The 17,092-nt window shown below is 33.1% G+C and overlaps 1 protein-coding gene across 1 annotated transcript; it reads left to right on the plus strand.

Moving 5' to 3' along the window:
* The first annotated feature begins 15,678 nt into the window (after nucleotides 1–15,678).
* LOC137408078 (ATP-dependent DNA helicase PIF1-like) lies at nucleotides 15,679–16,158 on the plus strand. Its single transcript, XM_068094470.1, has one exon. It carries the CDS (start codon nucleotides 15,679–15,681, stop codon nucleotides 16,156–16,158), a length of 480 nt encoding a protein of 159 aa, XP_067950571.1.
* Nucleotides 16,159–17,092: the final 934 nt, after the last annotated feature.

Raw genomic sequence — 17,092 nt, forward strand, 5'->3', positions numbered from 1 at the left:
ACAACCCCCCATTCAGTGCCAATGTTGCAACCGAAATTGGACAAAAATTCTTCAGCATAGTTACGACATGCTTTTCAAAGAAACACCCACTCCAAGCAATATTTAATAGACAAACCTTAAAACTGAGCTATTCAGTAATGCCAAACATGAAAACAATCATTGATGCAAGCAACAAACCCTTACTAAAACCATTACACCACAAAGAGAAGACAACAAAAAAGTTGCAACTGCAGACAAAAGAACAACTGCCCTGTGGAAGGAAAATGCAGAACCAAAAATGTGATATCTCAAACAACAGTGAACAACCATACAAACAACCACATAGCGACCTACATAGGACTTTGCTCAACAGAATTTAAAACTAGATACAGCACCCATAAAGCCTCGCTTAACCACAAAAACAAACAACACCACACAGAATTGAGCAAGCACATTTGGAAGTTGAAAGACAGCAACTCAGCATACAACATAACATGAAAAATATTAGCTCAAGCACAACCATATACAAACAAAACAAAACGATGCAATCTATGTTTACTAGAAAAATACTTCATAATACGCAAACCACACTTAGGCACATTGAGTAAAAGAAATTAATTGACCTTTAATTGCAGACATGCTAGGAGTTATCTTCTCGGTTACACTTAGCACTAAATACATGATTAACACAGCGAGCCCATTTCTGACATCTCGGCACATTTTGTAAAGCTTTTCATTTTAGTACAAACGCGTCTGATGAGTGCATCGCATGAAACAAATTTGTAGCGCAATTACTAAAAGTTTACTTTCTTCTTAATATTTTTTTCAAATATTTCATACTCCACTATTATCTTTTAGGTTTTTAGTGTAGAGTTCTCTTTTTATATGCTTTTGCACCTGCTTTTAGTTATATATATATATATATACATATATATATATATATATATATATATATATATATATATATATATATATATATATATATATATATATATATATATATATAGGCGAGTGCTCAAACTCCCAGGTCTCTGGTAGGAGACCCGAGTTAGAGCAGAACTTACCACCCATACGGGGTATCCGGGGTGAGGAAACAATTTATATATATATATATATATATATACATACATGTAAATACATATGTATGCATGTATATATACATATATGTATATATACATGTTAATGCTATATATATATACATTTGTTATATACATACATTATACACATTAACTGCTTTGTTATATACATGTATATACTTTTATATATATATTATATATATTGTATTTATACCAGGCTATAATGATTTAATTGAGCACTTTTATCTCACGAAGGAGGTTTTTTTGCGTTATATACATGTATATATATAATACAATGCTATGCTGTCACCATGGAATATATGCTAATGCATATTTGATGGAATGCACTACCAAATCAGCAACAGCTCACTATATGTAGAAGTTTAGACTTTAACTTACCTCCTCAAAACACTGGTCAGCACTATGCATCCAACAGCCACAACTAAGACAGAAATAGCTTTACGTCTTATAAACATTGTGGCTAGTTTCTTTTAGCTCTAGAAGTACCTACAACAACCACATATATAAATGTCAACATTTGCGCAACTAAACCTATTAGTACTCGACTTCTGAGAATGTGAGTAAAAAAGCGAAAATGAATGCATGGATATTTTAAGGTCAGAGACATAATGGCTGTGATATGACATGCTATATTCATTACATACATATGTACAGTATATATAAATATATGTACATATGTACATGTATTTATGTGTATATATACACACACACACACAAATATATATATATATATATATATATATATATATATATATATATATATATATATATATATATATACATATATATATATATATATACAGTCAAACATGGATAACTCGCACTTCAAGGGACCGAGCAAAAGTGTTCGAATTATCAGAGTGTTCAAGTTATCAGAGCACTGTCACAAGTCCATATATTTACTTATTTATTAGTAGATACATGTACATATACAAACTATAATATAAATCAAAAGCACAAATGGCTTGTTTCTAATTAAATGCTTCTAATGTAAAGTTTAAAACGTTTTCATGAAAAAGTATAGAGATTTTTCTATCACTTGAGATTGGTTTGTTGTTTGAGGTGATGTTATTGCCAGGACGTTTTTCAGATTGACATTGGCAAAACTTGATCGTTGTTGAAATGCTCAAAAGAAAAGACATTTTTTTCTTTTGGGGTTTTACCCACGATCAATTTTGCCGTTTTTTCTTGAAGTTTATGCAGATTACCTTACTTTACCTGAGATTCGTTAAGAGCAACACTCCGAGGCAGTTCAACTAGAAGTTTTACGAGGTTTTACGATACATTCTATATCACTCACGCTTTTTTAATAGATACTTATTGAATGTACACACGTATTCTGTGTTTAGGTCAAACGATGAATAGTTTTTTGTAGCTCAGACAACGTATACGTTTAATTACATTTTTAAGACGTTTTAAACATTCAACATTCCGACGTTGATTCAACACGGAATCAACGTTGGAAAACTATTCATCACGGGCTAGCCGGGTCACGCACTCAAGGATTTTTGCCACGCACATACAAAACAACATGCGATTTTTGTTTTGTATGTGTGTGGCAAAAATCCTTGCGCGCGTGACCCGGCTAGCCCGTGCTATTCATCGTATCGCAGTATAAATCAAATTTCACCAAACTTTTAGAAAAGTCGTTGACAAAAATATTTTGCCGATGGTGGTAATAACAACGCTTATGAATTACGAAAAGATGAAGTTTACCTCTATGGCTTTGAATAAAGTGATTTTCTAAAGCGATAACAACCGTTTCGGTACCGTTGGGCAAAAAAAACAGTTCGAATTAACAGTGTTGAGTTCGAGTTATCTATAGCAATTTATCATTACGTGGGAACGGACCAAAGGAAATGTTTGAATTAACCATGTGTTCGAGCTATCCGTGGACGAGTTATCCATGTTTGACTGTATATATATATATATATATATATATATATATATATATATATATATATATATATATATATATATATATATATATATATATATATATATATATGTACATATATAAGTACATATACATAAAAAGCTTGAAAACTATCACTTGATGAATTGTCTCAAGTTATCACCTGATGAGGGCTGCAACAGATCTGTCTTTATTAATTGACAGTTAAGAACTTGCCATATTATATATATATAATACGGTATATATATAGTATGGTATATATATCTGAAAGTTTCTGTGTTTTTGTGTTTGTCTAGCTATAGCTTTTAAAATGTTGGAATTAAAATTTTGCATTCTGATGGATTTGAACTCACGGAGATTGCAATCACAAGTTTAAATCCACACGCTCTACCACTGAGCAATACAAAACGTATTGATCAAATCCGTTATCATATACCATAAAGCGTATGCACCCACTAAATGACGCGTTATTTGAAGCTCCATGATCCTATTAACACTATGAAACACGATGCTTTTTCGTGTTTTCTTGAACATGTATTTTCGGTTTTTCGTAACGTTTAATTGCTATATCGTGATCAAGGCCAAATGTTTTCAAAGAGGACATTGGTATTATTTCTGTAGGAAGAGTCTCGACATTCTCTCTCCGTCTGGTCAGACAAAAACAGTATATGATATCTTACTTTTACATTTGTACCAGTATCAAAAGGTACCAGTACTGTTGTGGTCAAAGTTTTGATGGATAGCTTCTGGTAGAGCAGTAATCTTTTTATATATACACACACGCACACACGCACACACGCACACACGCACACACGCACACACGCACGCACAAACACATATTGTTAATATTAATTCAACATATTCAGGATTTTTATTTTGTTTTCTCAGACTGTATTAGTTGTACAATTACCAAATCATATTCTATTGTAATCGTAGCAAAACCGACCTAATTTAGCTATTAGTCGCTAATTATTTCACATTTACATTTAAACCCTTTTACAATTGTCTTTTTTAACTGCCGGCACAAAAAAATTTCCCTATGTAATGAAGTTGGAAAGTTACGGTTTTTTAACATAGTTTAAAAACCTTTACAGTTCTTTTTATTTTATCTCCTAATTTATTTCAACTACACAAACCACTTTTCTCATAATATGTAGTTTGAAAGATAGAATGGCAAATGGTGTTATGTGCTAAATACAAATCAATTTTTTCAGTAGCTGTTTATATATATCACATGACACTTTTCAAGTTCTTGCTGTCTTGAATCATCTATTTAGCATACTCAGTAGCTGTTTTTACTCTGTAGCTGCTTGTATTGAATGTTGTTTGAAAAGTTTTACGTGTGTGATTTTACATTAGTGTGACTTGTAATGGCATGATATGTAATTTTAGACTTACGGTGGTGTTGGTGTGATGTCAGTGTCAGTGAAATGGTAAATTAAATTACCACACACTCATCTGTAAAGGTCCCAGCTTTCCCGGTTGTGAACAGTTTAACATTTACTTAAAGTCTAGCGGCTACCATATCGCTATAGCAATTATTGCATAACAGTTTGAAAACTTCAAAACACTGTTTACTATAATAAGAGCAGTGTCTGTTCCTTTGTTCAAAGTCACACTTGAAGCGTTAGTGATTTTTATGTGACTTAGCTGCCAGGCAAACTACTGTGTCACTCAAGCACCTTTCTACAGCTAAGGATAATTGTGCACATAGTTATTACACATGACAGTCTCTCACGTTACACGGTACTGCCAGCAAAGTAGTTTAGTACAATAAAATCTATGTAATTACACCAACAATATAAACAAATAATGGCAGAAAAGATTAGAAAATGCCACTAATATACTAAAGAAACAGCAGTCCAATAATAAATGTATATTTGCTTTGTCCTAACTTCTAGGAGCACTGGTAGTTGAATTATTCTGTCATGTATTTGTACATATTGTGTTTTTTGTCAAGCAAGCAGCATAGCTCTCTAACATTGAAGATAATAACCCAGATAAAACCAGGGAGATCACAGCAAAGACAACAAGGAATTCAAACAGAACGGCGTTTTGGCTAGCATGAGCTCATACTAATGTTCTACATGTGCTGTATATATAGCATAGAAAACATATTTAGATGTGTGACAAATTTCGTCAGAAATGACATCAGGCTAAAGTAACAGAAGAGAAAAACTGTCATAGTGCATCTATATATAAAGGTACTCAGGTGAATCAATTCGCTGTTAGCTGTCCGAGGTAGACTAGAATTGTGAATTAAACCTGTCATCAATACGAGAATAATTCAATAATGCACAAGCAACAAAACTCCACTTTACCTTATTACACTGGTTGGGGCAGCTGGAGGAACAAGCTAAACGTATCAGTATGAGTAGTAACACAGCAAATAAGGTGCATTGTAAAAAGCAATACAAGCTGTAGGCCTATGCTAGTTGACTGTTGACCGGTGAACGATCAAAAACAAAAGATTCATTTAAAATCCGCTGTTTAAAAATTGAGTTGAAATCATCAGTGCCGAAGCTGTAAGTGGTTTAGTAGTGGAAGGACATACTAGCTAATTAGGTTGTGACACACTGAGCAGGAAAATCGTTTACTAGCAGCTAAAATGCTACTTAGTGTTGCACAGTGTTGTGACAATGGTACCCAGCGCTGCATAGTGTTACAAATGTAATACAACGGGGCTACTCATGGTTACAACTGTGATACAACAGTGTTGCTCAATGTTACAAAATTGCTATACAGTGTTGGGAACTGTTAAAACTGGGATACAACAATGCTACATAGTGATACAACAGTGCTACACCATATTGTTCAGTGCTACAGCTGTAATACAACAGTGCTGCACAGTGTTACAACAGTTGTAAATGAAAATTTAATTTCCCTCCACAAGATATATGAGCAGCTGCATAAAATACAACGTCCTCTAAAATACAATCATATATAAAGTGATACAGGGTTCCTTTGAGTGACACAAACAAATGTTTGTAGTAAAGGAAAACCAGCTTGCAACGTAAAGAGAAACAGACCTGAAGCTGTAACATGCAGTGTTTAAATTGGAAATTGCTTGTATAAAATATTTCACAAATATGTTTCAAGACAACTTTTGTCTAAAGCATATTGACAGTAGATAAAATATTTGATTAAATAAAAATGTAAATGTTCATTTACTTATAGAAATTAACAGCAAAATTTAAGCTAGTTACCTTTTGATGTTGTAGTGCTTTGTGTCTCTGACTGCAAAATCTAAACTAAAAATCGATTTTGGTTGACTACTTGTAAATCTAACATGACTGTCATTATTTAGCAACGCTAATAATCAATAGAATGCAAACAAGTCTTCTATTACTGAATGAATAACAAATTCAGTGTGTATATAGATTACTACGCACATACAAAAAGAGAGTTCTATAATGTTTGAATACATGTGTATGTGAAGCATACGGTATGTTTGCTATTCTAAACTTTACTATGATAGAAGTCATGTTTGATAGTCTGTTTGTCTGTAAAAAGTTACGCTAAGAGCTTTGCGAAAAAAGATTGCCTTGCACGGGAATCTAACTCGGTCCCGCAGCAAAGCGCACTACCAACTAGGCTACTCAGTCTTCTTTTTTATTGCGGAATAATTATATGCATAAAGTTAGTTCACATGAAGATCTCTCACGGCATACGGGACGACCAGCGTACTAGCATACCTGTATAGGTCGCAACAAATAAAACATAAGTTAAAAATAATTTTTAACTCAATGGTTTCAACTCAATTATTGAGTTGAAACCATCAGTGCGATAAGCTGTAAGTGGTTATAAGGTTTAGTAGTTGAAGGACCTACTAACTAATAAAGTTGTGACACGCTGAGCAAGAAAATCCTTTATTAGCAGTCAAAATGCTACTTAGTGTTGCACAGGGTTGTGACAATGGTACCCAGTGCTGCATAGTGTTACAAATGTAATACAATCGGGCTACTCAGGGTTACAACCATAGATATATATACCTAGATTGGCCAATAGGGAAAAAGCCTGTCAGACTTAAATAGCATGACGTAACGTCATTGTATTGTACCTCACGCTTGACTGCACTGCTGGTAACAATGAAGCTTATGAGGAGAATTTGACAAAATTACATTTATTTTCACATAAAAACCTTCTTGGATACCTAATCTAGTAAACTAAAAAAATTCTGTGATAATATCTGATAACCACCTTAGATTAAAACTATAAAAGTTATGAATTGTTGCGAACAAGTCATGAGCCATCAGGGCTTTATTTGCCACCCTTTCCTATCCCCATTCTCTCTTATCCCTTTCTCCAAAGAAGAAGTGAAAAGGGGAAAAGAGAGAAAGGAGAAAAGAGAGGGGGGGCAAATAGCCCACCCACTCAAAGATCCGGACCCTGGCTAGGTGAATAGACTAATATCATGTTGAACTAAACATGACAAAATATGATGAGCCTGTGAAGTTTTGATCTGATCAGGGAAATGGAACCAATGGCTTTCTTAGCTAGAGCTGGAACAAGACCAAGGAATGCAGGGTCGGACCAGACTCGGGGTCAGCAATGAGGGCCAAGATCGGGTCGGATCGGGTCAGCACGATTTTTTATTCATTTAAGGTTAAGAGATAGTTCTATTACAGCCTAATGTTGTTACATCAATAAACTGAGATAAAAGAAACCCTTATCACACCAATCATTATATTTTGTGGCTTGGTTTGTAGATGCAATCTACAATTTATGGCTAGACATTGGTGGATCAATGCTAATCAATGGGTGATAGATTAATGGCATGATTTGGCTAGTGTTTTTATTACAAATTTTATTTTCAACTGCAATTATAATCAACAAGAGATTAGTTAAGAAATACTTTACAAATATAGAAATAGATAACCCAGCATAGTGGAAAACATAAATCCATCACTTCCCTAAAACTTCTGGTATTAGTGAAAGAAACTAAAAATAAAATAAATTTGCTTGATTGAAGGTTCTTAGACGCGCTTTTAAATTCCTCAGGATGCCCTCGTTGTAAATGCCTCAATAGTATTGAGGTGGATCGTTCTTTGTAGCTTAAAGGTTGACTTGCAACAAAATTCACATTACAGTTATTTGGTATCAAATATTCACCATGTTTTACTCTGTTGTGTTGTAGGTGCCAAATACGTGGAAAGATGATTAAAAGCATTTAAAAGCTCAAAAACGAAAAGCCGCCATAGATTAGAATTTCTTTATTTCGATGGTGTAGTCATTACAGCTTGGTTATCGTCTTGTCACGTGATGTTCTCACGTGAATTGAAAAGCCAATAAAAAGCTAAATATAAAACTTATCATAGCACTAGTTTATGACAAACACTTCGGGTTTTACCGAATACCCTGTATCAAATATAGATGCTCGCTACTTTACAGTTTTGTTTCGGCATTATTAAATCGTCAAGTCGTCATCTGATCGCGTGACCCAATATTTCGAAAATAATATTTGCAGCATTTTTCGATTATCACAGGTGACCAACAGGCTCGTCATGATTATCAGACAATGATATGTACTCCTTCGAGCTAAGGTTAAAAAGTTTAACGATTTTTTACGGTAAGTTATAAGATATCAGTGCTAAAAGTGACAGCATTACAATGACGATAAAACAGACGCGTAAGAACAATAGACATGGTTTTATTGAATGCGTGAAATATATTTATAAAAATATTTTGACGAATGAGGTTGCATGAAAGTGTAAACAGAAACCATTTTGTAACAACTACGTCCTATTTGAGCCGTTTGGGAAAGCGAATCCAAACTACGGCGGTCTCGTGTGGCTGCGATTAACTGTTCGTTTTTTAACTTTTAAGATATTGTAATCACATTTCCACATATTTGGCACCTACAACACAACAGAGTAAGACATGGTGAATCTTTTGATACCAAATAACTTTAATGTGAATTTTATTGCAAGTCAACCTTTAAACAATAGCATGATGTTGAACCCCAGCAACTTCTCCATGGTAGCACTTAGTGCTAGCCTGGGAAAGTTTTTCCCTAATCCAGCACTACTAAGCAACACTCTCGTCGCTTTCTCACTGTGGTTGCAAACCTCAATCACCACAGGCGAAGACAAAGTCAAGTCACCACGATTCTTAACTGTGATTAGGGAATTTGTTGCTTGGTTGACATCATAGTTGGTAACATCTACGATGCTAGTGATACAATCATTACATTTCAGCTTTGGTGACCTAGCCAGCTACATAGCCAGCTGTAAAATAATCATTCTGTCTCATTTTTGACTTAAGACATACTTGCATACTCATCATATTTTGTCATGTTTAGTTAAACATGATATTAGTCTATTCACCTAGCCAGGGTCTGGATCTTTGAGTGGGTGAGCTATTTGCCCCCCCCCCCTCCCTCTCTTTTCTCCCTTCTCTCTTTTCCCCTTCTAACTTCTTCTTTGGAGAAGGGGATAAGAAAGAATGGGGATAGGAGAGGGTGGCAAATAAAGCCCTGATGGCTCATGATTTGTGTGCAACAATTCATACCTTTTATAGTTTTAATCTAAGGTGGTTATCAGATATTATCACATAATTGCTTTAGTTTACTGGATTATGTATCCAAGAAGGTATTTATGTGGAAATAAATGTAATTTTGTCAAATTCTCCTCATAAGCTTCATTGTCACCAGCAGTGCAATCAAGCGTGAGGTACAATACAATGACGTTACGTCGTGCTATTTAAGTCTGACAAGGCAACAGGTAGGAATAGCTATTATTGGCCAATCTAGGTTTATATATCTATGGTTACAACTGTGATATAACACTACGACAAATCGTGGCAGAGTTTTTCACAGTGTTACAACTGTACTATCAGGGATCGCTAAACATATTATGGAAATGTTTACTTTTCCATATCCATTTCCATAAACATAAATATTTCCATAATTTTATGGAAATGGATATGGAAATTTTATTTTAGAAATATGGAAATGTTATGGAAATGGAAATAATATGGAAATGAATTATGGAAATGTTATGGAAATGGAAAAAATATGGAAATGAATTATGAAAATGTTATGGAAATGGAAATAATATGGAAATAAATTATGGAAATGTTATGGAAATGGAAAAAACTATGGAAATGAATTATGGAAATGTTATGAAAATGGAAATAATATGGAAATAAATTATGGAAATGTTATGGAAATGGAAAAAAATATGGAAATAAATTATGGAAATGGAAATAATATGGAAATGAATTATGGAAATATTATGGAAATGGAAATAATATGGAAATAAATTATGGAAAGGGTATGGAAATGGAAATAATATGGAAATTATGGAAATGAATTATGGAAATTTTATGGAAATGGAAATAATATAGAATTGAATTATGGAAATTGTAACATACACGTAATCCAAGATATAAACAGAAGGGAGTTATATTGTATAGACTAGGCTACATGAATAGACAATGGTAATACACAAACAGCTAACATCAGTGGTATTACAGAAACTATTAAAGGGGTCTGGAAGAAACTAACGCAAATTGTCTCTTGCTCGGCTACATGTATAGACAATGGTAACACACAAACCCAGCTAACATCCGTGGTATTACAGAAACTAATAAAGTGGTCTGGGAGAAATTAACTCAAACTGTCTCTGGACTTGGCTACATGTACGGACAATGGTAACACACAAACCCAGCTAACATCAGTGGTATTACAGAAACTATTAAGGAAGTCTGAAAGAAACTCTCAAAACATCTCAAATCGTCTCTGGCTTAGTTATAGGCAATGGTAGCATACAGTTTTGATGTTGCCTGGACCCTAAATAAAGTATATTAGCAAGCAAATATCATATTCATATTATGTATAAATTAATCACATATTCGGTAAGAGTTGACGATTGCACACACACACACGCTCATTTGACACGCAAGCGCGCACACATACATACACACCAGGAATCGCTAAACATATTATGGAAATGTTTACTTTTCCATTTCCATAAACATAAATATTTCCATAATTTTTATGGAAATGGATATGGAAATTTTATTTTAGAATTATGGAAATGTTATGGAAATGGAAAAATATGGAAATGAATTATGGAAATGTTATGGAAATGGAAAAAATATGGAAATGAATTATGGAAATGGAAAAAATATGGAAATGAATTATAGAAATGTTATGGAAATGGAAATAATATGGAAAGGAATTATGGAAATATTATGGAAATGGAAATAATATGGAAATAAATTATGGAAATGTTATGGAAATGGAAATAATATGGAAATGAATTATGGAAATGTTATGGAAATGGAAAAAAACTATGGAAATGAATTATGGAAATGTTATGGAAATGGAAATAATATGGAAATAAATTATGGAAATGTTATGGAAATGGAAATCATATGGAAATGAATTATGGAAATGTTATGGAAATGGAAATAATATGGAAATAGATTATGGAAATGTTATGGAAATGGAAATAATATGAAAATGAATTATGGAAATGTTATGGAAATGGAAATTGTGACAAACACGTAATCCCTGCTGTCAGCAGCCATTTTTAATTTCTCTATCTGTTAAAAGTACTTTCGGTATTGTAGCAATATTTTAGGAATTAATAGTTCAAGCAGTTTGAAACTTTGAAATTATGCTCAAAATATACTACCTACAAATTGACCAAAACTCTGTTATCTTACGTAAGTTGGAAATATAAAAAAAAAAAAAAAAACCAAACTATGCGGTCAAGTTTACTCAGTCGTAACGTCAAGTGAGAAAACAATTCCCTGACTTACCTCGGACACCGGATTCAAAGTTTTAAATCCAACTCCGAGGTTTTGATAAATATTTCAATGTTTTAGGAACCCAACACTTTCTTTGTAACAAAAATTTTCACTAAATATGTTTCGCTGAATTCATAACATTCACAAACATATCCCTAATAGAGGCATAGAAAAAATAACACTGAGGCTATAGATAGACTGAGACTTCTTTTTTTGGCATAAACAGATGCGCATTGTGTGCGCCACTATCCGTCAAGTATTGTTTTAATATTTGGTGATAAGCATTTCTTTGGAGTATGTTAAAGCTTTCTTGTTGTCAGTTGTTATTGTGGAAGCTGCAAATACATCAAGCAGACAACCTTGAAAACGTCAGGTAATGGAGCATTGATTCATAGCATGGGAAGAACTTGATCATCGGGATGTGTTCAAATGTTTGTCTATGGTGCCCTTTATACAGCAAGATGAAACTGAGATTTGGTCAGACGGGAGCAAAGGCTTGAAAGCGAGCAATTGCATTTTCAATTCAAGTTCCTGATTGTATTCTGCAGCACAATGCTTGTAAAATCACAGCATCCTTATACAATACATTCCAATTAATTCCTATCAGCATCCTCTCGCAATGCTCTTTGTAAATAAACTACGGATCCCATTCAAATTTAAAGAGTTCACACACAGGGTTTAAGTAAATAGTACTCACGAATGAACATCAAATTTTGCTTTAAGAAGCTCTTGAACGGTTAATCTGAAATCAGCATTCTCCTTGGATCTATCACGTGTTTGTTTTAGTATTTTCGGATTGGCTATGTATAAATCATAAGTCTTAATTGATATATTATATTGAAATCAATAAATTGTGATTAATAAATAAATTATTATTAATGAATATATTGGAATTGTTCAACAAATTAGTATTAATTAGTAGAATCGGTTTATTCAATAAAATGAGATTAATCCATAAATTGGAATTAATCAATAAAGTGGGATTTATTTTCTACACAAATTTTCTAATTGCACCCAGTTGACATAGTAATCAATATATTACCAACTTAAAAATGAATTTAATAAAAAATACATTTTTACTTTTTATCGAAAGCAACTGTTATAGGGCAAGGGTTTGTTTAATTTAGCCTACAAATATTGAATATTTGCAATGACCTTAAAACATTATTTTTAACGGTTAATCGAGAAACATACGATTATCTCCTGAAAGTGAGATCTTTAAAACTTGGCTACCAGGTATCATTGCCCAACTAATAATCATGAAACCAATCATAATTCTATAAGAATGTTACTGGTACATGATCGGAATTCAATAAGAGTATCATCTACAAAAAAAGCGTCCATATTTACCCATGTTCTTTGGCTTTTATTTCCTATTTTTAATAAGCTATGCCAAGTTTGCAAATGCTGATAATCATTAAGAAATATTGAACATATTTTGATATATAATTCAGGTGTAAAGTCAAACATGGTAGAAAACTAATATGCTAGTAAGTAGAGGTTTGATTGTATTAGAGGCTGGACTGTACTAGGTGCTTTACTGTAGTATAGGTTTGACTGTATAAGAGGTTTGACTGTATTAGATAATTGAATGTAGTAGAAGTGTTATTATTCTCTGTTTGATTGTATCAGAGGCTTGACCTCATGAGAAGCTTGACTGTGCTGGGGATTTGGCTGTATTAGTTATTTGAATGTACCAAAGGTTTCAATTTACTTAGCATTTGATTGTCCAAGGAGTTGGCTGTACTTGCTAATGAAACAGACCAAATATGCTTTGGATTACATTTGCTGAGAAATAACAGTTTGGAAGAATTAAATACTTATAGCTAAGACTACCTTTAGTTTTTAGGCATTTTTAGGTTAAACTAAACTGACATCCTGGTAAAGTACTATAGTTAGCTGACCAGTCCATGTTTGAAATAGATTAGCAACTCAACAACTCTAGCAAATATAAACTGTAATTCCCTCACGTTATATCCTTCTTAAATCAATTTGCATCTTGTAACTTTGGCTGCTGTTGGTGAGCGATGCAAGGCATTTGCTGCCCTGCCTTGTCATAACAAAACTAACATACCTCAGTTGGTAAATCAAGTTTTAATAAGCAACTTACTCCACCACTCACAGATAAAAAAGCAATAAAATAGCTTGACCTCAGACTAAAAACTTATCTCATAAGTTGAGGAAGAGTGTTTGGGATTTGAGATAAGTATCAATAAAGAGTATATCAATTTAGCTAGCCTATGCTGCTTAAACTCAAATTCCAACATTTTAGTACATAAAAAACAGATGGTTAGATGAAAAATATATTGTGATTGCTAAGTTCAGTTGAATGTGCCAATTTAAATATACGCAATATATCTTACATTTGTCTAAATAATATTATTTTGTTTCTAATTCTGTACATTTTAAAGTTATGTACATTCATAATCAGTGTCTAGCTTTCATTTTAACTGCACAAAACTGATTAATACCGATGATGATAATAATAATAGTAACAATAAGGATAACAACATCGATAATAATATTACTAATAAATATAGTATTAATAATGTTAATAACATTAATAATAATATTAATAATGTTAATAACATTATTAATAATAATAACAATAATATTAATAATAATAATGATACTGATGGTGGCATGAAATAGACATACATTTTTAACGCATTGGCTGGCAAAATAGGTAGAAGTTATCACTAAACGGTAGACTTTTTTCTGACTTTAAACGCAAACAGAACTTTTATTAATCCCATGATCAAACGAGTGGAGCGAATGTTTGAGAGTTTTTATGATAAATGCATGTGCACACAACTCACGAAAATTATTCATCAACAACATCGCAAACCCTTGTCCCGAAATATCATCAACAAATTTAACCATTTTTCTGTGTAGTCGTTTAAGTGTAATAACGATACAAAACACATATAAACCTATTTAAATATGTTATCAAGTCTTTGAAAAGTGTCGACAGTATCTTAAAACTTACCCATCTGATTGGATTATACATAAATAGACAGATTAATTTGGCCAAAAATCGCCACAAAACGCTTGAAAAGCTTGGTTTAATAATAGTTAAGACCGGCCTATGATATGCCAATAAAGCCGTGCGACAGATAGTAGAACTATTTAGCAGTGCGCATATCACGAGAACAACGTGCTCAGTTCACCAGTCTATGGCATTGTTTACTTGCTAAGGTTTCTAATATTTTTGTTAGATTTAATTATAAGAACAATTAATCGAATTTATCCGAAGGTTTCTGTAATAAACGTAGACTGTTTGAGGCATAGACCGATTTACAGGTACAAAATTGTTATACGCAGTTTATCAGCCTATGTTTTTTTGTCCAATTACCGAAGGTTTTATTAAACTATTTAAAATGTTAGCCAAAATTCTACACATCTTATGTACAAGCTAGGGCCGAACAACAATGCCCCTTTATGACGGGAACATTTTTTTAATTTTGCTCCAGTTTGCAGAAAACTTGCAGACGCGTGAACACTCATACTTGCTTTCTGTTAAAGATTGCTATCAAAACCATTCTACATTCAACACAACCAACCTTCAAACTGTGTATAGTACACAGTAGTTTGCCATTTTACTTCTAATTTTGCATTTCAGAGTTATAATAAACATATTTCCTTATTGTTGTTGTTAAATTACATACATTACAGTAGATGAGGCCTACAGCTTTAATTAATATTTATTTTATTGTTGTAAAACATAGGTTTGAGATAGTAGTAGATTAGGTGTGATTTTTTGTGTGATTATGTGTTATTTATTGTTGTAAAACATAGGTTTGAGATAGTAGTAGAATAGGTGTAAAGTAGATTAAATCAAAACACGCTGGCCGCAATGCTCACTTGGCATTTTCTAATCTTGCATGCGGTATTCAACGCACTGGATTTCTATCCGTCAGTTCGCGAGTTATGCTTGGAGCAAATCTTTGGGTTGAGAAGGGATTAGTCAATGGTTCAATTGGTACTGTCTTGCGCATTATATACTGTGCAAATCAAGGTCCACCTGCATTACCTGCTTTCGTTTTCTGCATATTTCCAGATTATACTGGTCCAACGTTTTTTCCCGAACACCCCAACAGTTTTCCAGTTACACCTATCAAACGTACTTGGACTGCTGGCCATACCACTCTTAGTCGCACAAGCATTCCTCTTGATCTAGCATGGGGTATGACAATACACAAGAGTCAAGGTCTTACCATGGCTAAGGCTGTCATTGATATAGGACACCACGAAATGACCGCTGGAATATCGTTTGTTGCTCTCTCTCGAGTCCAAAACATTAATGACTTACTTGTTAACAACTTCACTAAGGAGCACATCACTCGATTAGCTATCAATGACCAAATCCTACAACGTAAAAGAGAGGAGACTAGATTGTGCGACCTTTAACAGAACGCTGAACTTATCTAACTTATCTATATTTGTTGAAATTGTTATTTGCACCTTTTTGAAGTCGTTCTCCCTCAGATTTATTTTATGTTAACTCGAACAGCTTTCATTTACACTATACTCTGTCAATTCTTGCTGGCAACTGCTTTTTCAACAACCAGCACTGCCATTTCTTTTTTCTATTATCACTTATTTCACTATCAGGTCGTGGGCTGTATGACAGGGGAATTTCTAGTTGTTATTATCATTCTATTAAACTTTTTATTTTTAACCAGATTTATCATATCAATTTCATATGACTGTAATTTGTTGAACTAGAAAAGTATTCCAAGAAAAAACTCTTGTTTCGAAACGTGCAACGACTTTTCTTTTAAAAATCTGCAATATGTTTTTGTGAATTAAAAACAGTTATATCAGCTAGAAAACAGACTCAATGTCTTGTGAAAATGGGTGACATTTTATGTTACTTTGTATTAATGTATTGTCAAACTATTTCAATGAATTATCAGATATTTTAGGCAGCTAAGACAAAAACTGTAGATGATCTGCATGGTACAGCAAGTGGTAATGTTTGGTAAAACTTAAAATTTTAAATCTCATTTTAGGTAGTCATACTTCAACTTACGAGCTTAATGCGTTCTGGGACTTAGCTCGTATGTCAATTTACTCGCATGTTGGTGCAATTTATTTATATATAGAACAATTAAATATATATATTGATTGGTTTCCATACTCTAGAAAATGCAAATAAAACACTCAAAACAAGATATTGTAACAGAAAGAACATGTTGGTTACTGTCCTAACTTACCACATGCTTCCAAAAATCAACAAATAAAAAATAATGCAAGGAAACGTAATTAATTAAAATGTTTAAATTAAATACATACAATAGCCACAATAGCAGCTAACGCTAGCATTTGCCAGGAAGAGAGA

Source organism: Watersipora subatra, chromosome 11 (genome assembly GCF_963576615.1).
Source record: "Watersipora subatra chromosome 11, tzWatSuba1.1, whole genome shotgun sequence".
Lineage (NCBI taxonomy): Eukaryota > Metazoa > Bryozoa > Gymnolaemata > Cheilostomatida > Watersiporidae > Watersipora > Watersipora subatra.